This window comes from Furipterus horrens, unplaced genomic scaffold, assembly GCF_987537825.1.
Source record: "Furipterus horrens unplaced genomic scaffold, mFurHor1.1.pri manual_scaffold_3, whole genome shotgun sequence".
Classification (NCBI taxonomy): Eukaryota; Metazoa; Chordata; class Mammalia; order Chiroptera; family Furipteridae; genus Furipterus; species Furipterus horrens.
The window spans coordinates 178,197,251-178,225,198 of NW_028327173.1; the positions used below are offsets into that span (position 1 = coordinate 178,197,251).

The 27,948-nt window shown below is 39.8% G+C and overlaps 2 protein-coding genes across 4 annotated transcripts; one reads left to right on the forward strand and one right to left on the reverse strand.

The window, feature by feature from the left end:
* The first annotated feature begins 797 nt into the window (after positions 1–797).
* Positions 798–14,962, forward strand: TOMM20L (translocase of outer mitochondrial membrane 20 like). The gene is made up of 5 exons (XM_090270930.1): positions 798–924; positions 1,053–1,096; positions 6,340–6,421; positions 13,782–13,924; positions 14,909–14,962. The coding sequence occupies exons 1-5, from the start codon at positions 798–800 to the stop codon at positions 14,960–14,962; spliced, it is 450 nt and encodes a 149-aa protein (XP_090127056.1).
* On the reverse strand, positions 14,875–27,917 carry TIMM9 (translocase of inner mitochondrial membrane 9). 3 transcript variants are annotated; one of them, XM_090270932.1, is made up of 5 exons: positions 27,812–27,917; positions 24,887–24,975; positions 16,926–16,990; positions 16,514–16,609; positions 14,875–15,527 (listed from the first exon to the last, which is right to left on the reverse strand). In XM_090270932.1, the coding sequence occupies exons 3-5, from the start codon at positions 16,962–16,964 to the stop codon at positions 15,393–15,395; spliced, it is 270 nt and encodes an 89-aa protein (XP_090127058.1). In that variant the 5' UTR covers positions 16,965–16,990; positions 24,887–24,975; positions 27,812–27,917; the 3' UTR covers positions 14,875–15,392. The 3 variants fall into 3 exon arrangements, with proteins under 3 accessions (XP_090127058.1, XP_090127057.1, XP_090127059.1); XM_090270931.1 differs by lacking the exon at positions 27,812–27,917 and adding an exon at positions 27,408–27,535; XM_090270933.1 differs by lacking the exons at positions 24,887–24,975; positions 27,812–27,917 and adding an exon at positions 27,408–27,536.
* Positions 27,918–27,948: the final 31 nt, after the last annotated feature.

The window sequence follows — 27,948 nt, forward strand, 5'->3', positions numbered from 1 at the left end:
CTTCTCCTTGGCTTAGCATAAAAATCAAAACTCTGGTATTTGGAATAAGGTCTTGCTTTCATTGTTACTGTTTTATCTGCCAAATAAGGCAAATATTAGAAAGAAAAGCATCTATGCTGGTAAATATGGGTCTCTCAGAATTGGGTTTGTTCTGGGAGCTTAGACTGTCAGGCGCAGCCCAGCAAATTAACTTTTTCTCTTTCCCCTAGGCTAAATATTGCTTCAAAAATTCCTCTTTCTTCCTCTCACTGAGCTCAGGTGGTTGGGTACTTCAGACTGTTGGATCATTTCAGGTGACAGCGCAGACCAGGTTGGGGAGTACGGCTAGTGTTCAGGAGCTCAGTGGGCAGCGCTGTGCTCTACCGTCTAGGAGATGACCAACGTTCTGAATCAACCTAAATCTGCAGGGGACGGAACGGAGGCCTAAGAAGGATCCAGTTACCCAGCTAACCAGATCGCAGACATCCCGATTGCGAGTCGTAGACATAGGGACAGGGCTCTGTTCGGGTCAATGGGGTTCAGAATTTGGAGTGCGACAGACCTGGGTTCAAACAGCGCTGTAACTGGGTGGCAGCGAGCTCTCCTACACACGTCCTCTGGGGCCCTCGGTTTCCTCCGCGGTCCGCCAGTGGCGGTGCCAAGGCGTCGACGCGCAGCTCGCCACACCTGCGGGCCTGCGCGCTGGGAGCCCCGAGGCCAGGGTGGGCGCTGCGCCGACGCCCCCTGCCTGGCAGCCGGCTGGGCTCCCGGCGCTCGCCGGCCCGCGCCCAGCGCGGCTCAGGGAACACCGCGGCCCGATGCCCTGCGTCCGCACCCTCCTGGCGGCGCTGGCGGCCTGCGGCGCCGTCGCCTTCCTGGGCTACTGTGTCTACTTCGACTGGAAGCGGCGTGGCGACCCAGCGTTCAAGCGCCGCCTGCGGGACAGTGAGTGCGAGGGCGGCGGAGGAGTGGCGGGAGCGGGCGGGCCGACACCGCCCCCACCGAGGGGCCCACGGGGCGCACGCCGGTGTCGGGATGGCTCCCAACCAGCACGTGCCACGTTGTGTTTGCAGAAAGAAGAGCCCAGCAGCGAGGGGCTGAGGCACAGGGAGCCCAGGTGATGCGCTTTAGCAACGCTGAGGTGGTGCTCTAGCGAGTAACCTGCCGCCCCTGCCGCCAGTGCTGGTCCTGGCCCGGGCTCCAGGTCCCTGGCTGGTGCCTGACCAGGCCCTTCCGAGCCCACGTAGGGTTCAGGGTTTAGTTTTTATTGTCGCTTACAAAAGAAAAGGAAATGAAGAACCATTTGGGGGTTATGAAAAGGCAGCTATACAGTAAAAGTTGTAGGAACAGGTGCTTTTAACTGAAAGAAGGCAGAGGAGCCTTTGCCTTCTCGGAGCCGCACCTGGCACACACTGCAGTGACCGCTGGCAGTACTCCCACGCGTCCCACTTCTGTCCTACAGCGACTTTCTTCTAGTTCAGAAGCAGAACACATCCCCTGTTTCTTTAAAACGGAATCTGATGAGCGGTTTTTAAAGAGATCAGTCACGCCCTGACTGGTGAGGCGCTGGTGGTTGGGCATCCCCCCCCGCAAAGTGAAAGTTCGCTGGTTCGATTCCCGGTCAGGAAGGTAACTGCATGAAGGGTTCAGTCCCCGGTAGGGGTTCTTAGGAGGGGGAACAGGTCAATGTTTCTCTCTCACATCGATGTTTCTGTCTCTCTCTTTCTCCCTTCTTTCCCTCCTCTCTCTAAAAATAAATAATTCTTTTTTTTTTTTTAAAGGTATCAATCACAATCATCTTGGGTGGCCCAGCTTAACTCACATCAGCTTTAAAAGTGCTATGGGGGGTTCTTAGGTTTTTCTATGCATTTTCAGGAGGAATTAAGTCTTAATCTTCATGTTCAGTTGATTAGTCAACACCTACCTGAGAGCCTCCTACGTGTGAGGCATCCTCCTAACTGGGGCAGAGGTTAGCATTTGGGGAAGAGTACCCCCCCCCCCCCCGCCGCCGCCATGTTAACAAGAGCTCAGAGGAGGGGGAGGATCATTTTCAGAGCAGAATTGTCATGGACAGTGTTCTGCTCACCTATTGCCGCTTAAAACAGTATCTATTCTGCGCCTGTATTTGCAGTTTGAGCGGGGTCCGCTGGAGGCTACACTTCATGCTCTACTCAACTTCAGGCAGGTGGACTCCAGGGCTCGGTGTTCGATCATCCGCAGGCTCACTCCCTCACACGTCAGGCAGTTGATGCTGGCTGTCCGTTCAGCCAGGACTGTTAGCCAGAACATTTGCACAAGTCCTTTCCATGTGGCTGAGTCCCAAGGGGCAAGCAAGGGTGTGCGTGCACGTGGCCCTGCGCACTCGCGCAGCCCTCCTTGAGGTCTGCTTGGTTTTAAGGGAAGAGGAAATAGACTCCACCTCTTCCTAAGGCAGGCAAGGTTCTGGAGTGCAGGTGGGACTGGCAGTATTGCTGTGGCTGTTTTTGGAACATGCAGTCCTTCACAGAAGACTTTGGAGGAGAGGTGGCTTTGAACTTAGCCTTGAAGGATGTGTTAAACGTGGGTCTTGGTTTCAGGGAAGACAATATTGAGGACAGAGGGAACTGCACCCTTACTTAAAGGTGCTAAGTCGTGGGTCTGCCAGGTCTATTCTGTTATCAGTTTGACAAAGGAGTCACAGTGGGAAATAGTGGGATACGGTAAGGTTGAAGAGCTAAGTAGAGGCTGCATTAAGGAGATTAAGTAATTCAGATTCAGTGAGGAAATTATTGAAAAATTTTTGAGCAGGCATTTTTTAAAAGAAGGAAATAAAAAGCAGTTTTTAGGTTAATCAGGCAGGAATGTGCTGGATGGATTGGAAGAAAAGGAAAAACTATTGAAGCCGTATGGGTGAAACTCCCGAGCTGCAGTTGTGTCAATGGAAACTGGTGATGAGGATGTGAGATTAATTGTCCAGAAAGAGTAGATAGTTCATGCTGCTGGTTTAAAGGGTCCTGGAGAGGCAGGAGTCAGATTTCTGGGGTTTCGGGATGGAGTCACTTAGAGAATAAAGGTGTAATTGACATAGTTAAGGAAGCAGAATAGGGAGTGGCCAAAGAGCTGGATTGACAGTGGAAATGCTTTCCCTGAGCTCTGACTGAGGCAGAGCTTGGTTCAGCCCCACATCCCTCTCCATCATTGATTGCTCTTATCCATGGGGGGGCAGTTACACGATTTGTTTGTAATATGATTTGATTGGCCTTGTCTGTTTTTTCCTCTCCATTGTCTCTTCAGTGCTGAGAACCGTGTCTAGTACATTGTAGGTGCCCAGTAAATATTTGATTATCATTGTTGTTTATTTTAGGTAGCTCGTTCAGAGGCACAGACGAGATTCCAATATTTAAGGAGTGTTGTGGCCAGAGAGATAGCCAACTAGTAGTTTGGTGTCATATTGTGGAGGGCTTTGAATGCCAAACTGGAAATATAGATATTTTTCTGTTGTGGTGGATAATTAGTGAAGGTAACTTCATTTCAGAGAATGAAAGCCTTTTTTTTTTTTTTTTAGGGTGATGTAGGGGAGGGAAGTTGAAAAAGTCAGGAAACTCTGTGGGTGGCAGTCCAGATGGCAAATAATGAGGATCTGAATTATTTCAAACGAGGAAGAGGCAGACACAGGATTTTTCAAATGTTCTTTTGTATAATGCTCATGAGAACGCTATTCTTTCAATTGTTTTTATCTTCACCTGAGGACATTTTTTTTCATTGCTTTTGGAGAGAGAGGAAAGGAGTGGAGGGAAGGAGGGAAGGAGAAAGTAGGAGAAAGAAAGAGAAGCATTGATATAAGAGAGAAACATCGATTGGTTGCCTCCTATACCTGCCCCAACCAGGGATCAAACATGCAACCTGGGCATGTGCCCTGACTTGGAATTGAACCCGCAACCCTTTGGCTACTTGGTGACAATCCAACCAACCGAGCCACCCTAGCCATGGCTATTCTTCTAATTTTATAGATGAATAAACTAAGGCACAGAGAAATGTCTCTTTCCACCTCTTCTAGGGTCTCTCTTCCCACTCACTCTCAGGCCCTTATAGTTTTCCTAAGTATGGTCCATGGGCCGTCTACATTAGATTTTCCTGGGGCGTTTGTTAAAATATAAATTATTTGACTCAAGGACCAGACAGTTCTGATTTAGGAGCTCAGACATAGGCCAGGGACTAAAGAAGTGTTGATTCTCAGATTTCAGAATTTATCAAAATCACCTGAGAAACTTGTTAAAATGCTGATTCCTGGGCTCTGCTCCTAGAGATCAACTCAGTAGATCTGGGTGGAGCCCAAGAAACTGCAATTTTAACAGCTGCATCAGCGGATTCTTTGTGAAACACTGCCCTCAGATTCTGCACTGTTCCCTCATCTCCCTGGAAGCTCCTTCCCTCTCCACAGGCGACCTCAGATGTACTGCTCTAGACCCAGGGCCTTGAAGTTCATCTACTTGCCAAACTCTTGCCTAGATGTTCTATTGGCATCTCATCTTAGTGTATTCAGAAGTAAATTCATCATCTCATCCCTTGCCCCTGCACCCCCTTTGTTAATGTGTGATGTTCTTTGGTATCACTAGCCTCCCTGCTGTGACCCTGTCTCCTCTTGCTTAAATATCAACCTCAACCTCCACCATCAGTCCCCAATTCTTATTTTGTCTATGCTCTAATCTAATATCCTATTCCCTTTCTATTTCCATTGCTTCCACACTAGTTCAGGCTTTCATTACCTTTTACCCAGGCTATTGTAGTGATTTCCTAACTTGTCTAGCTGCCTCTCCAATAGTCTTCTAAAGGGCAGCCTTGAATATGTAACTGCAGTAGCTCCCTGCTCTGCAGATGAAAGACCAACCCCCCCTTGGCTTGGCACCACAGCCTTCCCTCAGGTGCCTTCTATATTGACAGCCTTATTTTCCCAAGGGTTGCAGATAATATGTGGTAATGGTCATTGCTGCAGTATTCACTCTCTCATAATCTAGCTAAGATCACTTGATTTTTTTTTTCCCTGCAGTTTTGCATTGTCTGTATTCTTTCTTCATCAGACATTCACTGAGCGTCTCCACATCCCAAATGCTATCTTTTCTAAGAAACTTATGATTCTCCAACAGATGTAATGTCTCTGTACATTGAACCCGAGAGGACATGGGACTTTATTGTTAATGTGTTACTGATCTTTTTTTAAGAATGGAATTTATTTTAATTTATTTATATATGTGCTTTTTGTTGAATTTATTGGGTGACACTGCTAATGTGTTATTGATCTTCAGCATATTTGTCCTTTCCCTTCATCCGACTCTGGGTTCCTTGGGGATGGGCACAGCAGTCTTAGTATGCTTCCCCTTCCATCTATCCCTAGAGTGGTTTGCTCTTTAGTGCTCATTAGCTAAATACCTGTTGAATGAAACCTTTGATTGTTACTGATCATTACCATGTTTGCTGATGAAAGCTTAAACTATGACCCCCCCTGCCCCAGGTTCACCCCATTTAAGAAAAAATTCTTGGGAAACAAACACAAAAACCCTCCAGATATAAAAGACCAAAGCTGAAATGACTGGCAGTGGAGCTGATATTTTTGAATAGGGTTGCTCACTCTACCTTGAAAGACCAGCCCTGGGCATGGGACCATTAATGTGGCATCCTGTGACCTTTGTCACCTTCATGAAGCAGGCTGCAGCAAACCAAAGCAACCTTCTCAACACCAACTGCACTGCCAACTCTCCACCACACTCTTTGCCTAATCAATAAGCAATGCTAATACCCAGGCAAGAAAATAGTTTTGCAACATACAAAGCAACCTTTGTCATAGTTAATTACAGTAGGATTTTTGATATGTGCACTTAGTAAGCTGAGTAAAATATGGAGGAGGTATTACAAGCATCTCAATCTAACTTGAATATGACTTGTATTTTTTTTTTAATCTCCTGAAATTGTACTCCATTTTAAGAAATCAGTTTAAATGTTATGAAGAACAACTGCATTTGTCACACTTCAGATAAAGAAACTAGGTTCAAGATGTATGTTTTAAAATAAAAACTAGCCCTGGCTGATGTGGCTCACTGGATTAAGCGCCAGCCTATGAACCAAAAGGTCTCAACTTCAATTCCCAGTCAGGGCACATGCCTGGGTTGTGACCCAGGTTCCTCAGTTTGGTGTGTGCAAGAAGCAACAATTAATGGATCTCTTGCACATTGATGTTTCTCTTCCTCTCGTTCTCTCTCCTTTACCCTCTTTAAAAAGTAAATAAGTAAAATCTTTAAGGAAAATAAAATAAAAACTAAATAATGGTGATTAGTAACCATATTTCTTACATTCATTACTCATTGTTATATATTTTGTGAATTTTAGTTGTGGGATCCAGCAAGGAATAAAAAATTGCAAGAACTTTTTCTGCAAGAGGTACAAATGGGAGAACTTTGGTTATCTAGAGGTAAGAATGTAAACATTCTTTTGTAAGCAGTTATTTATGATACTTTGTTCATTTATTTATTAATATCTGTGTATCAAATAACTGGTTAGATATATTAATCAACGTTCTTCAGTTTAAAGAGAAATTGTCCCAGCATCTTCACTCCATCACACTGGCCAGCTCCAATGTGTGATAAGTAGCTATTGCTTCCATTTATGCTGCAGCCTTGAAGTGCCAATGGAGAAGCAAAGCCAAATGCAAAAACACCGCAGCTATTGTCAGGTACAAATCTAAGTAAATGAATTTTCCAAATGACTTTTTTTTTAATATGCTTTTTTGTTTATGCTATTACAGTTGTCCCAATTTCTCTTCCCTTTGTTCCCCTCCACCCAGTGACCCCTCTCCCTCCAGTTGTCCCCACCCTTAGTCCATGCCCATTGGTTGTGCATATAGTTCTTCTCAACATCTTCCTATCTACTCCACTCCCTCCTACTACGCTTCTTAATTCCTGTGCCATCTCCCTCCCTCTCCTCCCTTCCCCTTCCCCACTGACCTCCCCACCTCAAATGTTCCCCATACCTATAATTCTTTTCCCACTCTTGTTGCCTACTTAGTTTGCCTTTGTTTCAATTCCCTAGCTTCTGTTGTTGGTTGTTGTGATATAGTTTTCATTTTAATGTTCATAGTTTTGATCCTCCTTCTAAACAAGTCCTTTTAACATTTCATATAACAGTGCTTTGGATCTGATTAACTCCTTCAGTTTTATTTTGTCCTGGAAGCACTTTCTCTGCCCTTCTATTCTGAATGACAGCTTCGCTGGATAGAGTAATCGTGGTTGTAGGTTTTTGATTTTCATTACTTTGAATATTTCCTGCCAGTCCCTTTTTGCCTGCAGTTTCTTTTGAGAAATCAGCTGATAGTCTTATTGGGACCCCTTTGTACATAATTCTCTGCCTGAAGTTTCTTTTGAGAAATCAGCTGATAGTCTTATTGGGACCCCTTTGTACATAATTCTCTTCTTCTCTCTTGCTGCTTTTAAGATTCTCTCTTTATCCTTCTTTTTGACATTTTGATTATAATGTGTCTTGGTGTGGTTCTCCCTCGGTGAAGTTTTTTTGGAACTCTCTGTGCTTCCTGGACCTGTAAGTCTATTTCCTTCCCCAAGTTAGGGAAGTTCTGCTTCATTATTTTTTCATCTAATTATTCAATTTCTAGTTCTTCTTCTTCACCTTCTGACAGCCCTGTGATTCGGATGTTGGCCCGCTTATAGCTGTCTGATAAGTTTCTGAGCCTCTCCTCATTTTCCTCACTTTTCATTTCCTCTTTCTGCACTGGTTGACTATTTGTTCCTTCCCTATGTTCTGATTTGTTGATTTGATCCCTGGTTTTCTTGCCCTCACAACTAGTTTCATATGTGTTTTTGTTAATTTCAGCAGGACTAGCCTTCATTCCTTCCCTGTCTTGTTTAAGATCTGCCGTTAGGTCTGTAAGCATTTTTATAACCAAAGCTCTGAACTGAGTCTCAGAAAGACTTCCTATCTGCTGAGCTGTTAGATTAGATATTTGCTGTTTGGTCAGCTGCCTCACCAGGATCTCTGTCATGATCTGTGCCATACCTTTGCTTCCTGGGCAGGGCTGTCACACCTCCTATGCTATAGGGGGCAGAGCCCCATACACACGTCACAACCTGTCACCTGTCACACCACGGTGTGGCGTTTTCTGCAGGGGTGGGGGTCCAATATGGATTCCTGCCATTCACTCTCTGCTGAGAGACCGGGAGCCTCCTCCTCCGTCCCCACCCACTCCGGGCCTCACAGTCCAAGGCAATGGAGGTCTGCCTTCCCCGGCTTTGGAATCGCAAACTGACAGGTCTGGTCTGCAGCTGGGGGTGCTCCCAAGGCACTTTTCACCTCCCCCTAAATACGGGTGTCTGTGCTTACCACTCTCCTACCTTTGTTGCTGCTTCTGGTCGTGGACAGCACAGCTTGAACTCTCCTCCCTGGCTTAGTCCCTCCTACCTGTCCGGACGAGCACCACTTCTTTATAACTTCATACGTTGGACTTCCATATATTTTCTGGAAGTTCTGGTTATTTCTGTTTTTGCGGTAGTTGTATTCCTTCTTAGTTGTGGAGGGTGACGGAGCGTGTCAGTCTAGGCCTCCATCTTGGCCGGAAGTCTCCTGTGTGTCTTTCCTTCCGTGTCCCAGGAGAGTGTCGCTCCTACTACGTTCTAAGGGGCGGAATCTTAGGGATTCGTCAGTAGGGATTTTTCAGTAATGGGAGACCTGTTTCACCACGTTGTGGCGCTGTATGCGGGGGAGGAGACTGAAAAGGAACAATTCCACTTGCCCAGCACTCGCCCCTTTTCCAGACACCTCTCTCACTTCCGCACCGGACTGGTGCCTCTAGCTGCTGCCCTGGCCGTGGTTCCCAGAGTGGGCAGGTCTGTGGATGTTCTAGGTCCTTGGGGGCCCTTTAAACAAGCGGACTCTGCTGAGAGACCGGCAGTTTCTGCCTCCATCCCAACCCCCCTGGTTTGCACAGTCAGAAGCCATGAGGCTTGATTTTCCCCGGTGCTCGGAGTGTGAGCTCTGCGGTCTGGTAAGGATCTGGGAATGCTCCCCAGGTGTCTCTCCTGACTTTTCTAAATGTGTAACTGCATTTTCTGCCAGCCTGCCGCTGCCGCCACCGCTGCCACCATCACACTGTGCCCCTCTCTGCCCCTCCTACCTGTCTGGATGAGTATTTCTTCTTTATATCTTTGTTTGCTGGACTTCCATGTGGTTTGATTTTCTGGAACTTCTGGTTGTTTCTAGTTTTGAGGTAGTTGTATTCCTTCTTATTTGTGGAGGGAGACGCAGCGTGTCTGTCTATGCCTCCATCTTGGCCGGAAGTCTCCAAATGACTACTTGTATGAATCAAAACTTTAAAATTTTTAACTGCTTTATATACATTTTTCTGCCTTCTTAAGAGTATTCTTAATAAAATACTTGTTTTTGATAATAAAATCATTATGAATGATTACTCTTTTCCTGTCTGTTGTAGTGATGCCTGTAGGGATTACTTTGCACTTAATGGCCCTGACCTGTATTTTGAATTATAATTTATCCCCACCCAATTCCAGATAAATTTGAGAGAAAACACAATATTATCAGGTAAAATGATGGTAGATAATATCAGTGTTGTATAAATATTACATATAATAACCATGTTTTTATTCTGGTGTTAAACACTGGGAAGGAAATGAACTTTTTTGAGGCTTATCTAAGGGGTAAATAATGCTGCTGGATAAATAAATGTTACACTTATTTATGTATCTTTTTTTCAAGTGTTACTAATTCCTTTGTATCTCACATTACCTGTACCTGCTTTTCCTTCAAAACTTTTTATTGTCTTTTTTAAAAAAGATTTTGTTTTTCAACCTGCATTTAAGAGAGTAGAATTCTCCAGGATTTATGAAGACAGAAAGGAAGTCAAGATCCTGGACAACTCATAGCAATAACCAAGACTTTTACTTTAATCAGTGACTTAAAACAATGATAAAGGTCCTGCCCGATGTGGCTCAGTTGGTTGCGCATTGTCCTGCAAAGCATAAGGTCATTGGTTCTATTCCCAGTCAGGGCACATGCCTAGGTTGCTGCTTCTGTCCCATTCAGGGTGCGTGCGAGAGGCAACTGATGCATGTTTCTCTCTGTCTCGCCCTCCCTTCCCTTCTCTCTAAAAGTAAAATTTTAAAAATGGGTTAACAAAATATATGATAAAGGTTTTGAGAAATTAAAAAAATATTGCAGCCATTCAGAATCACTACACATTAATCATAGTTTGAAATTTTGGTATTTTATTCAGTACTAATCTTTTAGGTAGTTTTATAAATGGACTAAAATATCTATTAAATATTAATGACAACAAAATGAATAGTTAGAACTGATTTAAATCCCCACCAAACCCCAAATTAACTAAATCAGAATCTCTGGGGGTGGACCCCAAGCATCAGTATTTGTTAAACCTCCCTAGGTTAGGGCAATACAGATCTAACATTGAGAGCCAGTATTCTAATGCAATAACTTTTCACCCAGTTTTCTGTAATCTTTTTCAATTTTCTCCACTCACCTCTGCTACCACCCCTAATTTTCATTACTTTGTTGTCAGGTAGTATAGTTCTATAGTCATTTCAATTGTGATTATGTCTATATGGGACCATAGAGACAATGATTTGATTGAGTTTATTAGTTGACTTAACTGATCAAATTGTTTTTGTGTCACATTAGTTCCATCAGCTTGAGAGCAGGCACTGTTATATCTTTTTCTTTCAAAGGCTCAATACATTGAATGTATTTTGACTTAATGTATCATTTTCATAAAGCTATACTTTTATTAATTTAAAATAAACATTACAGTAAAGTACTTCATCTAAGAAATAGCTTCTTTAGTCCTGGCCGGGTAGTCCAGTTGGTTAGTGTTGTCTCAGTACACCAAGGTTGCAAGTTCAATCCCTGGTCAGGGCACATACAATGAATGCATAAATAAGTGGAAAAACAAATTGATGTTTCTTTCTCTCTTCCTCCTTCCTCTCTCTCTCGTCAGTTTTAAAAAATGTTAAAAATAAAAAGTAATAGCTTCTTTAAATGCCTAAGAAAAGTTATTAAAAACCCAGCAATGAATCGAGCATGTAAAATTTGCCCTAGCTGTCATGGCTCAGCCAAAGGGTGCTGGTTGGACTACCAGTCAGGGTACATGCCCAGGTTGTGGGCCAGGTCCCCATTTGTGGTGTGTGTGAGAGGCTAGCGATCAATGTTTCTCTCACATATTGATGTTTCTCTCCCTCTCTTTCACCCTACCTTTCCCCTCTCTAATGAATAAAATCTTATAAAAAATGTAAAATTAGGTGTCCATAAACACAAAACCTTAAGTTATTAAACATACATATCAACAAGGCTTGTTTTGTCTATGTATCTAGATTAGGTCATGTGTTTCTCAGTTTTTAAGCTGAATACAAATCTTCGGGGAACATTTTTTTCTGTTCATCATGTACTTTTCATACAACCATGTATTTCAACCAACAAATGGAAAATTCATTTCAATTAATAAGAATCTATTATTATATTTAACTGCAGAGAAATATATATTATCTCCTAACTGGTTATATTAAATATGTCACAATTTCAATTTCTATTGCATAACACTGAGAGAGATGCAGCACACTGTAGTCTCAAGGTTCAGAAAATTAGGTTCCATTACTAATTATGGCATTAAATTAGCTTTGAAACCTTAAATCATTTCACTGATCTTTGCCTCGGTTTCCCAAAACAAGGAAATGAGACTAAGTTATTTCATGTTCTAACTTAAACTGAAGTTCTATGATTAATTTCTACTCTTCACAAATTTTCATTCTTCCTTTATAGCCAATCATCCTAAAACTCATTTTAAAGATTTACTTTAAATGAAAGTTCGTAAATCTATTTTTCTTCTCCTGGATATGTAATAAATGTTACGCTAAATATTGTTTCAATTGACAATAAACTCAATTTTTAAAAAGTGTTACTTTAGCCAGAAAAAAAACATGTTTCATTTACAATTTCAGCAGTCACACATGTAAATGTAACAGAACCCCTGGGCTGCTCTGATTGAAACATAACCCATGGGCTGTTTAGTTAGGGGCTCGATTGCCCGCCGCCAGAATTATAACTCTCAATACCAGAGTTTGGTGAAAAGAAAAAGAATTGTTTATTTGCACATAGTTCTGCTTCCCCCTCCCAGACCTGGCCAGTCTTAGGAAAGTCAGAAACACCGTTTCCCTACTTCCTAGGCACAGTTCAGCTTTACCAGTAGCTGCCAATCACTCAGTTCTGATTGGGGAGGTCCTTTCTGTGCTGTGGTGCCCTCCAGCTCTCAATGCAGAACCGCCTGGATTCTCAGCCTCCTTGTAAACTGCCTTCTTCCTGTAAACGGCATGGACTCCTCTCCTCAAAACCGCATGGCGAACGCTTCTTCTTGAAGCAGCCTGGAGACCCCTTCTCCTCCAAGCCACATGGAGGGAGCCCACGAGAGCCAGAGCCAGCCTCTTAAAGCAGCCTGGAGACCCCTTCTCCTCCAAGTCACATGGAGGGAGCCCACAAGAGCCAGGGCCAGAGAGCGAGCGAGCCCCAGAGTGCCAGAGAGAGCTAAAAATGTCCGCAGCTGCTTCTCTATCCCTGCCTGTGTCCTCTGACGCAGTGGGTGTTGCAAACAGTTCTGACCATTCACAGAACCCTACGTAGGTTCTGTCTGCTTCTTTCATACCAGCCCACAGTCCAAGACCCCTCCCATCTTCCTGAGCCTCCTAAGTAAAGCGGATCTTTGCAACAATGTTTCCAGCCACTAGCCCCAGGCATGCAAGGGCATCCTGAAAGCCGCTTCCTTTTCCCTATCTTCCAGCGGCAAACTCTGGGGTTTGTTTCTGGACTCCCCTGTTTCTGTAACATAAAGAAAACCTACCTCATGACAATAATAGTAAAACACGTTTTAAAAAAACCCTCAAATACCCACCTCCTGAATACCCAGATTGCAGAATACAGTGATACCTTGGCTAACGAAGATAATTGATTCCATAATCACATTCGTCAGCCAAAATCTTTGTTAGCCGAAATGTGATTTCCCTAGGTTTCTATAGAAAATCATTTAATTCGTTCTGGATGCTGCCGACTATTTAAAGATAAGTTTTGTAAAACAGTAAAAAGCTCACTATAAAAGGGCAAAAACTCTCCAAAGGCTGAGATGAACAGCTACCCAAATGGATGAAGGAGAGTGGAAAGTAGAATGAAAACCTGACAATCTTTACACTGTCACAGTGCATCGCCTTCAAATCCGAAGCAGCTTATCAGGCGTCTCACTGCTCAGTCTCGAATGTAAACAACCCAGTTGGGTTGGTGGGTCTCCCCTATGTGATGTGGTCAGCTCATGTCTTTGTCACACACATACAGATGGAAAAGGTAAGCACCTTGAATGGCCCGCCCATGCCTGTTTGCTGTTTTATGTTAGCACGCGCATCCACTAAAACATGTTAGCGGGGTCTGAAAACAGCGAAAACAATCTTTGTTAGCCGAAATATTCATTAGCAGGGTCACTCGTTAGCCGAGGTATCGTTGTATGTACATTTCCAAAGCAAGAACGCACTTTTAAACAGCAAGAGTAAACTTACTGTAATTTGGGTAATACTCATATTTCACCTTAACCACAGTGAATCTTAACTGGCAGCTGAACATTTTCTTCCTTTATGAGACATGTTTACTTAACCTTTATCTTGATATGCTTTTTAAGTTTTAATGCTTGGTGCTTTCTTGGTTAATTTATATAAAGTATAATTTAAAGAACATTAAGTTTGCTCTGAACTTATCTGTTTCAGGGGAGCACAGAATGGGGGTTGAACATCTCAGCAATGCCATTTTAGTGTGTAGGCAACCAAGGGAACTTCTGAAGATTTTTAAACACACACTGCCTCCCAAGGTATTTGAGATGGTGTTACACAAAATTCCCCTTATTTGCCAGGTGAGCACGTATTTAATTATCTTTGTGAAATGAACAGAATACCATATTGGGCTTGAGTGTACATAAAGTCAAGTGTGCGTGTGAATGGCCCAAAGTTTTAAATGAGCAAAATCTCTATTTCTTACTGCCTTTCTTGCCTTAGGGTGAAACAAGCCAATACTTTCATGTTTCTTTGAATATAATGTATTGTGTATTTTGTTGAGTATTATACATGTTTCAGCATTTAAATTTTTAAAAAACATAGATACCGCTTGGGTAAATTTAAACATATAGGCTAATTAGTGTTTTCTTTTTTAAAAAAAGATTTTATTTACTTTTAGAGAGAGAGGAAGAGAGGAAGAAAGAGAAGCAAAACTGATAAATCAATACATGAGAGATACATCTCTCAGTTGTCTCTTGGGACCACCACCCAGGCATATGCCTTGACCAGGAATCGAACCAGTAACGTTTTGGTTCATAGGCCAGCGCTCTATCCACTGAACCACACCAACCAGGGCTAGTGTCTTCTTACGTATAACTTGAGATTAATATCAAATGAAATCCATTCATAAGCATATTTATTAGTAGGCATTAAACCACTTACATTTACTAAACTGCTTGTTATGCTTATGCATCCATTAGAATTTCCTAAAAATGCTTGTATTTATTTCAGGATTCATTTAGCCACAGATACTACTTTAATTTTGGTTCACTTTTTATTACAATGATCCCATGTCATGGCTGAGAATATACTGTTGTTGGTCTGACTCAGAATCATTAATGTTAGACTCTCAGCTTTGAACAAAACACAGACTCCACTAGAGCATTAACAGTCAACTCTTAAACATCCCCAAGCTAGTTTCAGATGGGTGTTTTCTGAGGATATATATATGAACATGTAGCTAGAATTAGAATGTGTAATGCCCACCCTGACACAAGAAGTGAGGCAAGAAAAGGATCGTGCATTGAAATGATTAGCAAGTAACCATTTTATGTGTTTACCAGCAACTTGAGGCAGACATGAATGAACAGGAATACTTGGAGGATGATCCTGATTGAGAAAGATTTCAACGTATCCATAGTCCAGTCAGAATAATATGGTACTATACAGTATAAACAACTGCTCTTCCATTTATTTTACTTTTAGTAATAAAAAATTTTTCTCATTCATGATTGGACACATATTTTGCTTTAAAATTAAAAGTCACAACTAAAGAAACAATGGTTTATTTTTCTAATGAAGTGACTAAGCTCCTGAATCATAAGGCCTCAACAAGTGTTGCATCTTACTATTTTCAATCAACCTTCTATTTTGATTATCCCTGGTAAATAGCAACTTTGTTTCTCCAGTGGTTTCCATTTGCCAAACAGTCATGACAGATGGTTAACATGGTGGCTGCTGCTTTCAGGGGACTCTATCAAATGAGTCCTCATTTCCAGAGCAACAACCGCTGGCAGTCTTCGATGGGAAGTCTGTCCCCCAGGACTCTTATCGTGGCTGGCCAAGGAGTCCTGCTTTGGCTGCCAGGGCTTCATTCTGCTGAATATGATATTCCTGAAATCTCATGGATATTCTTTGTGTCATTTTTAAATATTTCTGTAAGCAGTGTTCTGAACAGGTGGTCTAGAATTAAAGAGAAGATGGAAGAGATAACACAAAAATATTAATTTAAAAAAATGCATGTATTCTAAAAGACCAACCAGTGGGCACTTTTCTTTGAATGTATCTGAGAATTAAATGGTATTAGTAAGTAGCAGGTGACCTAGCTTTCAACTGTTAATACAAGAATTAATACATATTGAATACCTAGGAGTCTGTAAGCCTTAAAAACAACGGTAAATCCCTATCATCTGGACTAGAATTTCTGCAGGTATGTTTCAGTATTAACTAAAAGTCCACATTCCCATCCCCTTATTCTAATTGTTAAACTGTAGGCCTAGTAACAAGTTTGTTCATTTTTAATGAGAAATTCCATTCTTAACATTAACTTAATTCTCAACCTTTTGCTTTTTACCAATAAGAATATTATACCTAGCATCTATCACACTTTGTCACTTGTTCAACAAGTATTTATTGCTGATTATATGTTAAGTTCTTGACATGAATGTTTACTAGTACCTTCCACTGGAAGAAGTTATATCACTTTAAGCCAATATATAAATGTTTTGATGAGAATATTAAGTTATACTTCTACTAGGATTGGGTTTTCAGAGTTTACCTATGCAATATGAGCCACCAAATTCAAGCTTTGCTTTTTCCAAAGTTTACCTGATTCTCAGGGTCAGATAGAAAAGCTATGTCAAATTCCTCAGCTAGGTTATCTTGACCGAAAGCTAATTAATAAGACTGTTTGCAATGGAACAATAATTCTGCAAACCACAGGCATCTTCTCTAAAAAATGTCTGCCTTGGTTCAATGTGACTGTCGTATTGTTGTCATTAAACTCAGTGTAATGGGTCTTTGGCTGTTTCAGTGCCCCCAAGTGATAGAACATAAAAGGTAGTCCAGATTCCTATAATAACTAGGAACAAGCAAAATACTTAGGGGAATCCATTTAAATTGCTGATCACAAGCTTAGAAGAATTTTTAGTAGGCAACACTTTTCATACCTCTTCAGGTTTTACTTCTCTTGTTGTGAAGTCTTTAACACAGTCCAAAAAGCAGGTTTCTGTAAGTTTATTGTAGGTTCCAAGAAATTCTTTAAACTACAAACAAATTAGAAAGTTCTTTAATATTGGGTTTTTAACACAAAAATGTTTTGAAACTAATTATCGAAGTTTTATATTTAGGCAAAATATCCTGTAATACTTGAAATCAAAGGTTCTTTTGCTAACTTAAATGGGTATACTATGATCTATGTAATATGAGCTACAAAATATAGTCAGATTTCCTTGTTGAATATTCTTTCCTGGGTTATCTGAAAAATAAAGTTATTTTCTGAGATCACTGACTGACACGGTTGCATCCAACAGTGCCTTACAGTTTTTGCAAAATGCTTTTTTCTTAATTATAATACCTTACCTGTTTTATCTGATCAGTTTCTGGCATTTGTGCAGCCATATTCTTTCGGTATGTTTATTAGTCACCTGATTTAAAAATTAAAAAAAAAAAGTTTGTCAATCTGTAAACAAATGTTTTTAGGCTGAAGAGTTAAACAAAACAAGAAGAGTTTATGAAATAGAACTGAAACAAGTCTACCTGAAATACTGTTCATATTTTATGAATTTCTAACCGTGTATGTAATTATATGTCACTTCCCCAATCTCCCACATCATTAATGACAAGAAAGAAACATAAAGTTTAGAATTATTTTTTTAATGTTATTATCTATGGGACCCAAAGGCCCTATCAAAATCTCCAACTCTAAGACGATTTGTTCTGCTACCTTACAAAAAAGTCACTTGTTCAAGCCCAATTCCTAGTAGGGTTCTAAGGGAAACCAAGAGATCTCTGTTGTCTTCCTATTTAGGTTAACTATTCCACTGGTTGTTAATATAACTCTGACCTATGCTACTAATGTTCCTTTACTTTCTCTATGCAAATGCAAAATCCTATTAACTGTTAACAAACACCATCCTAACTTATAAGTCAACAACCCAAATGAAGGATATTCAGAGTTCTACTAGGCTCTAAAAGGAAGTTACAGGAATCATACATTCTGCAATTCAAAAAGGCAATCACTGTAACAGAAACTTCTAAACATATGACAGTTATGATCTAATTTGGGGGCAACAGAGAAGTGAAGATAAGGAAATCAAAAAAACCTTTCTGAATTACTGAGATTTTCATGTATCCTAAATAGAGGGCCCAGGCTCAGTTAATTCAGATTCAGATATAAGAATGTATCACATTATTTATTTATTCTAACTGGCTAGTTCTAGAAAGAAAGAATATCTCGTATAAGGGATTTGTATAAAATAAAGCTGTTTAAAATAGAAATTAAACAGCATGTAAAAGGCAGAATAAGCAAATACTAATCTTGTACACTGTAGACAGCATAATTTATATGCATTATATTTAGCTCTGAGTTTCCTGATAACCAATGCAAAAAATGTAAACTAGATGTGTAAGTCATTCTTATTGACTTATCAATTATTTAAAGTGGCTCTGTAAAGGATGAAATTTTTATGAAGCCGTTACGGAGATGAAGCTAATTAGGAAACTCAGAGTGCTACCATCATGAAAAAAAATTAACATTCTCATTTGATTAATGAATATAATCAATGTAATTCCATTCCAGCATTTCCAGCCATGTATACACCTTCCACTCTTTTGCATTTATTCTTCCCTTCTCTCGTTTATTTATTTAGTATTACTGACATTTTTTAAGTCATTTTTTCCATATGTAAGGGGAAGCATTAATTCTTTTCTATTTGCTATGCTAGTCCCATTTGAGCAGTTATAGCACATATTTAACTTTGAAGTAATGATTAATAAAAAGTATTACATTGGCCAAAAAGTCCGTTTAGTTTTTCTGTAAAACAAGACATTTTGAATTTTGACCAATAACTTTATTGATCTGGATATTTTGAGCATGTTGGCTATCTCCCAGGTGGTATAATGTTGATTGTTCTCAATTAACGTCTTTATTTGATCACTATCAACTTCAACTGTGGAGCATCATCCAGAGAGAAATCTCCAGCACGAAACTTTGCAAATCATTTTTGACACATTCACAGCCCCTTCTCCGTACTCTGCATGAACCTTTTTTTGTGTGTCAGTTGTGTTTTCACCTTTCTTGACATAATAAAGCATAATATGCTGAAAATGTTGCTTATTGCATCTTCAATATTAAAATGGCTACATCAAAATTCACCAATTTTGATGACTTTTTTTAATGCACGCTGTTATGACAGCTGTCACAATACAATCTTACAAAATTGTTTCAAATGAAGTTCAAGACAATTAAGCGCTTCTAGAGCCATCTTATGGGGGGAAAAAAAAAGGAACTTTTTGGCCAACCCAGTATAATTGTACTTCTGAGAATCTGCTTTAGTAGTTATAGGATCAACTATCTTTTCTACTAAAACTTTTCTATATCTGCTACAGACAATGCAGTGGAGATCTTAGGTTAGTTCAACATTTAGGCAATTTATAGTGTCCATAAACACCTAAAAAGTTAACAAGAATGCTCTATTTTATTTTAAGGCTTTGTAAAAAAAATTTATACACACACACACACACACACACAGACACACTTGCATACTTAACCATGTAAACTGCCTGGAAATGCAGTTAACTAAGCATTAGCTGAAGTTTACAATTTCCCAGATATTGCTGTGTCTATCATCATTTATATGCTCCAGGTAACATACTATCCATTATAGTTCACTTTAGCTCATTTACATAATAAAACACTGATTCCATACCCTCCAACTACTGAACTGCATAGAAATCAAACCTAATTATTGTATCATCTTTGAATAGCAACTTCAAACTTACAGTTTGGAGTCTTGGCAGTTACTATTTTAAGTAATTGGTAGACACTCATTCAATAAACATTTTTCAAATGTGCCAAGGACTATGCTGGTTATGACACCAGTCATGCTTCCGAGACAAGGAGCATCTTTATTACTTCTGTAAAATACCACTAACCAATCAAAGAAACAGAGGATTCTCTCAGTATATCATACAATGGGGTTGTTTAGGACTTGTACTTCCAGGGAGAAACAAAAATAAGAGACTAAAAAGAACCAAAAAAGTAAGATAGCAGATTTAAGCTGCAGTAGATAAACAAATATAAATGGTCTACATAATAGATTAAAACAGATATTGGCAGAGTGGATTAAAAAAATATGACCAAGTACATGCTGTCTGCAAGAAACTGACTTAAAAAATGAGGATACAGGAAGTTTGAAAACAAAAGGATAGAAACGGATGTCATAAAAATACTAATCAAAAGAAAATAGTGGCTATATTAATATATAAGACAAAGTAGACTTCAGAGCAAAGGAAATTATACTAGAGATAGAAAAGGCCGTTAAGGGTCAATCCACCACAGAGACGATTCTAAGTGGGTATGCATCAAGTAGAGCTGCAAAATATGTAGAGAAAACTGAAAGAACTGAAAGGAGAGAGAGACAAACCCACAATTATAGCTGGAGACTCCAACATGCCTCTCAACAATTGACAGCACAGCTAGACAGAAAATTAGCAAAGATACAGAAAAACTCAACACCATCAACCAACAGGATACAATCCATACTTACAGAATATTTCACCCAATACCACAAAACACATTTTATCAAGTGCCCATGGAACCAATATCTTGGGTCATAAAACTAGTCTCAACAAATTTAAAAGAAATGAAATCATACCAAGGGTGTTCTCTGCCCATCAATGAATCAAATTAGAAATAAGTAACAGATAACAAGCAAATTTTCAAACATTTGGTAAATAAACAATACACTTCTAAATAATCCATAGGTTAAAAATAAAATCTCAAGGGGAAAAATAAAATCATTGAACTGAATGAAACAGAAAATACAACATATCAAAATTTGTGTTTGAACAGAGCTAACTCAGTGCCAAGAGGAAAATTTATAGAACTAAATTCTTACGTTAGAAAAGAAGAAAACTCCAAGATCAACAATCTAAGCTTCTACCACAAGCACCTAAAAAAGAACAAAATAAACCCAAGGCATGTAGGACATATAAAGAGCCAAAGTCAATAAAATTAAAAACATTAAAGAAACAGACAAAAATCAATAAACAAGGTGTTGGTTTTTTGAAGAGATTATCAGAAATGAAACGGTATATCACCTTAGATTCTGCAGACATCAAAAGCATAATGAATTTAGCATTATCCTGATAGCAAATCCAGACAAAGAGAGTACATAAAACTAAACAGAAATATCCCTCACAAAATAGACATATAAACCCTTAACAAAAGACAGCAAACATAATTCAGCAATAAAGAAAAGAATACACCTTGACTAGTGTTTATCTCAGCGAAGCAAAGCTGGTTTGATATTTGAAAATCACTGTAATCCACCAATAGACTACAGGAGAAAAATCATGATCATATTACTTGATGAAGAAAAAGTACCCGACAAATTCAGCACCCATTCATATTTATAACTCTGAAAATTAGGAAAAGTGAGGAACTTCTTCAACTTTATAACAGCCTCTACAAAAGCCCTACACTGCTGTTAATGGTGAAAAGACTAAATACTTTCCCCTAAAATTATGAGCAAGATGTGTGAAATTACTGCTCTTAATGGAGGTTTTACCCAGTGCAGTAATAAGGCAAGAAAAGGAAATAAAGGACATACAGATTGTAAAGCAAGAAAACAAAACTGTCCTCGTTTGCAGATGACATGATTGCAAACACAGGATATCCCAAAAAATCTACAAATTCCTAGAACTAGTAAATTCAGCAAGGTCACAGGATGCAAGATCAACTTAAATATGAATTGTAATTTTTTTTTCAGTATTTTATTGATTATGCTGTTAGTTGTGCAAATTTTTACCCCTTACTCCCCACTCTGCCAGGTACCCTCCCTTCCCTCCAGGAATCCACCCCCTTAGTTCATGTCCATGGGTAATGCATGTAAGTTCTTTGGCTTCTCCCTTTCCTATACCATTCTTAACATCCATCCCCCTATTTTATTCCTACCAATTATGCTTAATCTCTGCATCATTTCCTCTATTCTCCCCCTTCCCCTTCCCTGCTGATAACCCTCCATATGATCTCCAACCTATGATTCTGTTCCTCTTCTGGCTGTTTGCTTAGTTTTTTTTTTTCTTCCTCGATTCAGTTGTTGATAGTTGTGAGTTTGTTGTCATTTTAATGTTCATAGTTGTGATCTCCTTTTTTTAAATAAGTCTCTTTACCATTTCATATATTAATGGCTTAGTGATGATGAACTCCTTTAGCTTTACCTTGTCTGGGAAGCACTTTATCTGTCCTTCTATTCTAAATGATAGCTTTGCTGGATAGAGTAATCTTGGTTGTAGGTCTTTGCTTGTCATCACTTTGACTACTACTTGCCAGGCACTTCTTGCCTGAAAAGTTTCTTTTGAGAAATCAGCTGACAGTCTTATGGAAACTCCTTTGTAGGTAACTCTCTGCTTTTCTCTTTCAGCTTTTAAGATTCTCTCTTTATCTTTAACCTTTGGCTTGTTAATTATGATGTGTCTTGGTGTGGTCCTCTTTGGGTCTAGCTTGTTCTCAGTGCTTCCTGGACTTGTATGTCAATTTCCTTCGCCAAGTTAGTAAAGTTTTCTTTCATTATTTTTTCACGTAAGTTTTCAATGTCTTGCTTTTCCTCTTCTACTTCTGGCACCCCTATGGTTCGGATGTTGGCACGTTTAAAATTGTCCCAGAGGCTCCTAAGCCTCTCCTCTTTTTTTTGGCATTCTTGTTTCTTCTTTCTGTTCTGGCTGAATGTTTATTTCTTCCTTTTGTTCCAAACTGTTGGTTTGAATCCTGGCTTCCTTTCCTTCACTGTTGCTTCCCTGTATATTTTTCTCTATTTCACTTTGTGGAACTTTCATTTCTTCTTTTTCTTTTCTTGCCGTACTCTATGAGTTCTCTGAGTATCCTCATCACCAGTGTTTTGAACTCTACATCTGATAGGTTGACTACCTCCATTTCATTTAGTTCTTTTTCTGGGGTTTTATTCTGTTTTTTCATTTCGGCCATATTTCTTTGCCTCCTCAATTTGGCAGCCTCCCTGTGTTTGTTTTTGTATATTAGGTAGAGCTGCTTTTACTCCATCTTAGTAGTGTGGCCTATGTAGCAAAGTCACCTGTAAATTGTTGGGGGTAGAGCCTTATGTAATTGCCAGGGCAGGACCACCCACTTCACCACTTTGTAACTGTTTGTGGTGCAAGGGCTCTGAGAGAGGACAATGACACTGCCTGGCTTCTGGCTATTTGCCCAGCACTTGCCCCATTTCCCATCACTTCACCCACTTCCCATGTGTGACTAGTGCTCTCCCAGCTGATGTTCTCGTGTTTGCTTATGTTCTAAGACTCTGTGGGCTCTTTAAGTGGTGAAAATCTAGCAGCTTCTTCCACTGCCCCAACCCCCACTGGTTTTTACAGCCAGAGGTAATGGGGGTTTATCTTCTTGGTGCTGGAATCCTTGGCTGTGCAGTTTGCCCTGGCTAGGATTGCTTGCTCCCAGGGTATCCCTCCTGACTTTTACCCACCACCATGAATGTAGAACCAACTGTCTGTTCTGCTGCCACTGCTGCTTGTCCAAGCCACACCGCCTCTCCACCCCATCTCTGTGACTCCGCCCCTCCTACCCATCTGGATGAATGCGGCTTCTTTAAATTCTTTGTTGTCAGACTTCCATATAGCTCAATTTTCTGAAAGTTCTGGTTGTTATTTGCTTTTGAGATTGTCTAGCTTTCTAATCCCTGCCAAAGAGTAAGATGCAGTGTGGTAAATGTTAGCAAATAGCCACTACTAGAGTTCTTTTGGCTTCCAATTCAGAAAACAGCCTGAAAAGATCCAAGAACCGGTAAGGTAACTTTTGTGGAAGAAGGTATTAAATGAAACCTACTGTTTTGTGGTAACTTAAAAAACAAAACAAAACACCAGCAATAAAACATGCATCAAGGAACTTGGTTTACCAACAGGTCTCTAGCTCACAGCACAAGAGGGCATGTGTAAGACCCTAGCCTTTTGAATTGCTGAACTGTACAGTATACTTGCTGTATTTCAATTGGAGAGGGAGCAACCTAGACTTTCTACAACTTATCCAAAAAAGAAAACAGATCTGATTTCCTTACTTATAAATACCTTAGAAATTTACATGTTCACTAATTGCAATGCCAAAAATCTAGTTTTTTTCCTATTCTTATCCTTGTACCTCTTCGGTTAAAATTCATATATAATAATTTTACAACTAGAGGTCCGAGGCAGAAAGTATGAAGTTTTTAAATGTTCTGTAAGTTTCCAAGACTGTTACCACTCTGCTGACTATTCCACATGCTCCTTAGTATATAACCTATGGTGACAAATGATGGGTATTTAACAAGACATAGATGAGGAATGTCCCAATGGTACTGGTATGAATCTTCTTTATTTAAAATTATTTTTTTGGTATTATCTTTTAATATATAGTTCTTAACAGTATATAGCTCCTTAAATTGAAATAAAATTTATCTTGTTATAAAAGCAATATCTATTTCTTGAGAACCTGGAAAATAAGAGAACTAGTTCTACTCAAAGACCACTATATTAACATTATGGTTTCCTTTTCTCTAGAATCATTCAGTTATAAATTTCATTTTTTAAATGTCTTCCCAGACCTATAACTGAACTCGAGCTACCAGTCAACAATTTTCTTAAGTCTGCTTAAATCTCTAAAACTATTCTCTGTAGTCATCAATATACGCATACCTCATTTTATTGTGTTTGCTTTCTTGTGCCTCACAGATATTGTATTTCTTTACAAATTGAAACCAAGACCCTCCACCAGCAAAGATTACGACTCCCTTTATTGCAGAGGTCTGGAACCAAACCCACAGTATCTATGAAGTATATTGTTGGCAAGCTTATGGTATACATAATTGTGGGCAACTGTTCCTAGAAAACACTAAAGATGAGTGAAGGAGTGATTTTCAGATTTACTTCCTACTTTGGTGTCCTCTGAAGTCTTTCAGCATTCTCTTTTACAGTTATTTAATCATAAATTATGCTGACTGACAAACTCCAACAGCCAAGCAAACAACTGATGATGAGAACAGGCAGCAGAAATCTGGCTGCCCTTTTACTTGATCCTAGTTTCCTGATATTACAGCAAATGTTTGTTATTGTAGAGGCAAACATCCAGTGAAGGGGTACCTTTGGATTATATCCCTGCAACCTGGAAAGAGAAGGAATAAGAGAGTTCCAGAATCCCTGGCTTAGGTCTTGGGAATGATTACAGCGATGCTAAATTATTTTTGTGCCAAATCAAATATATCATAAATCCAGGGGACTTCAAGACTAAAGGGAAATCTTATCAGTCATCAAGCTCAAACCTTTTCTGGTGCATGAGTTTCCTTTCTGTTCTGGAAAAGTAGTTGTCCACCTTTTGCTTGAATGTCTCCAGTGAGTCCTGATTTCTTATCTGAAAAATGATGGGATTACAATGACTGGAGAGACCCCTTCAAACTCTAGTAGTCTATTTGACGAAATCTAAACTTGTTGGCTAAATCATTTTTTAAAAAGCCTCTTCCTTAGATTTATTGTGATCATTTTGCAACATGTACAGATATGGAATCATTATGTTGTACACCTGAAACTAACAATTTTATAAAGAAGAAAAAAGGCCTCTTCCTTTTCAATAAGTAAAATTAGTTTCCTCAATCTATTCTGAAGTTACAGACATTTCACATTATTATATGTAGTAAAAAATATATAATATCCTTATCTTTCCAGGTAGTATGTTCAGATGACCATCACAGAAGAATAATACCCAGAAATTTCTGGATACATATTAAAAAAAAGAAATTAACAGACTACAGGATGTGATGGGGGAGATGTTTGCCCCTCCTGTTTTTTTTTTTTTTTTTCAGAATCACGTGCAGATTCATACTAGGCCTGGAGCCAAATTTCTAGTTCTGTTAAAATAGTTAAAGCAAAGATTCTTCCGATGTTCTTGGCTTCTATCACTAACCTGGTAGTTGCCTGATTGGTATTGATCATTGGTAATCTTGTGATTCGGGCAAGGATCATGAATGGATCATAAAACCACTGGGTGATAGGCTGCTGGGAAACCAGATATATCCATGATCTCAAGGCATCTCCACAGGTTATCACAAAAGGAAAACTGTTCTTCTATAGTGGAAAGATCTGGCAGTCATCACCTTAAACAAGTGATTATACCTAGCATCACAAACACAATAGACACAGCATCACCTATGTGGCATTTTTGCCAAAAATGGATGGCCTGACTCTGATCGTGAAGGAATAATTAGGAAAATCCCCTACATGGGACAATTTGTTAAGACTAGGCTGGCCTTCTTAAAAAAAGTCATAAAGAAGAGGGGTAGAGAACTATTCTAGATTAGGAAAGTGAAGGGTCATGAAAACTAAACACGATGTATGAAATTTGGATCCTGAATCAAAAAAAGAAACATCTTTGAGTTAAAAAAACATTTTGGGGATAACTGGAGAAATCTTAATGTTATTTTAGGTGTGATACTCTTATCCTGGCTATGTAAGAGATTGTTCTGAAGGTGATTCCTGAATTAGGGTTAAAGGTCATGATGTCTGCAATTTACTTGCAAATGGTTCAGCAAAAATCCTGCAGCTATGTATATATAGAGAGAATGGGAAAGAGACAGCAAATAAGTAAAAATGTTAACAAAACAACAATAAAAAAGAAATAAAATCAATCTTGTGAGCCATGTTTTTTGTTCTAGGGCTATCAGTGTCTTTTATTTGATAAGTCAGATGTTTAAATTGATCTGAACTAAGTTGTTTGGTTGATAGAATTTAATAGGACTCTTATCACATGTTCCTTTACTTTAGATTACTTCCGGCAGGTTTAGGAAGTTATGTGTAATTAAATGGTTAATTTATTAACCAGAGCAAAAAATTCTTTAGAAAGATCACTATATACTGCTTTTGGTTTTAAAGCGTGGCTTCTTGGCTTAAAAGATAATCCTATGAGCACTGGACTAGATGGCGGCAAGACTACTTGGGTTTCAACCCAAATCAAGCCATTATTCAACTTGTAATGACTGCCTATGCTCACACCTTAGAGACGTAGTCTTTCAAATCTAAGGTACACCTACAAAATAAGGGAGTTAAGTCATCTCCAAAGTCTCTTACAGCTCTGACATTGTCATTTTCTTTTAATTCACCTATATTATAAAACAAATTGTGGATAGCAGGTACTTCCTAAGAACCTAGTAATGAAGATGGAAATGTAACTGAAATAAGTCATAATTTGCAAAGAACTAAAAGGTTCTCCAAAGCTCAGGCCTTAAGGTGTTTCTTAATTCTAGGAGTTCTCCTATGAAAGCAGACAGCTGAGATGTAAAAATAAAATGTGTTATTTAGCTTTCACATCACATTACATTTTTTGCTTTGATTAATCTTTTTTTTTTTCAAGCCTCCAGTAACGCATAAATGGAAACGTCTAAGTAGTGCGTCCTTGAAAAATGAGCAGATCAGATAAAAGTGTTGGCCCTGGTATAGTAGGTATCCAGGGTGGATTTTTCATTTAAAAGAGGCTCTTCCTGCCTGTTAGCTCAAGGTCAAGGCGTGGATGCCTTTCAGTAACTCTCACTCTCAGAACAAGACCACGACTCCTCAAATCCAGGTTGGTGTGCCTCAGAGCCTCAAATAAGGACCCTCGCCCCAGTGACACGGTCACCAGGCAGGTCTCAAACCTGCTCTGGGGTAGATGACCCGCTTGCCCTGCTCCGCAGCCCCCACAGCCCCACGAATATGCGGTGGCCGCATTTAGAGATCCGCCACCTTTCCGGAGCGTAGCCTGCCGCCCCCCGCCCGGGAACCCGGGATTCTCAGGGCAGAGAAAAGAGATCATACTTAAGCAGAGGCTCTCGCTTCCGACAACAGTACGAGGCTGAGGGGGTTGCTAGTCGAGTCCAGGGGCGGAGGGTCGGGGTCACGGCGGGTGCCGCAGCTGCGGGGTGGCAAAGAACACGTGGGAGCGGCTTTAGTCAAATAGCCCTTAAAGCCTTTGACGCCGATTCGTTATAAGAAGGGGAACTTTAGAGAAAAAAACCCGACATTATCCTATATTTCTAAAATTCCCAGAAATTAATTTTTGTGATTGTCTCCTTAGACAATGCTCCCTATTCCTGACTTCCTTGCCAATAGTTACCCGAATCTGCTGAAACTTTTGAAAGACTAATTTACTTAATTTGCATCCCTAACGGTCTCCAGGAGCTACGCAGTAAACAGTCCCTAATAAACGCGATTGGTATTACCGGTTAGGTCAGGAGCTCTGCAGGTCTTCAATGAACCTCTGGGGTTTTATCCAATGTTTAACTCTTGTAGGGCAAAGTATTGCCTTAAGAATAAATTCACACCCTTTCAAACCTTTTACGTTAGGTGTTTGTTTCTG

Excerpts from the sequence above, each read along its gene's own strand:
- TOMM20L (XM_090270930.1), top strand. The coding sequence starts at position 798 with ATGCCCTGCGTCCGCACCCTCCTGGCGGCGCTGGCGGCCTGCGGCGCC. Across the intron at positions 1,097-6,339 it reads CTGAGGCACAGGGAGCCCAG|TTGTGGGATCCAGCAAGGAA; the intron begins GTGATGCGCTTT and ends TGTGAATTTTAG. Across the intron at positions 6,422-13,781 it reads AGAACTTTGGTTATCTAGAG|GGGAGCACAGAATGGGGGTT; the intron begins GTAAGAATGTAA and ends TATCTGTTTCAG.
- TIMM9 (XM_090270932.1), bottom strand. The coding sequence starts at position 16,964 with ATGGCTGCACAAATGCCAGAAACTGATCAGATAAAACAG. Across the intron at positions 16,610-16,925 it reads AAACTGATCAGATAAAACAG|TTTAAAGAATTTCTTGGAAC; the intron begins GTAAGGTATTAT and ends ATTTGTTTGTAG. Across the intron at positions 15,528-16,513 it reads GAGAAGTAAAACCTGAAGAG|ACCACCTGTTCAGAACACTG; the intron begins GTATGAAAAGTG and ends CTTTAATTCTAG.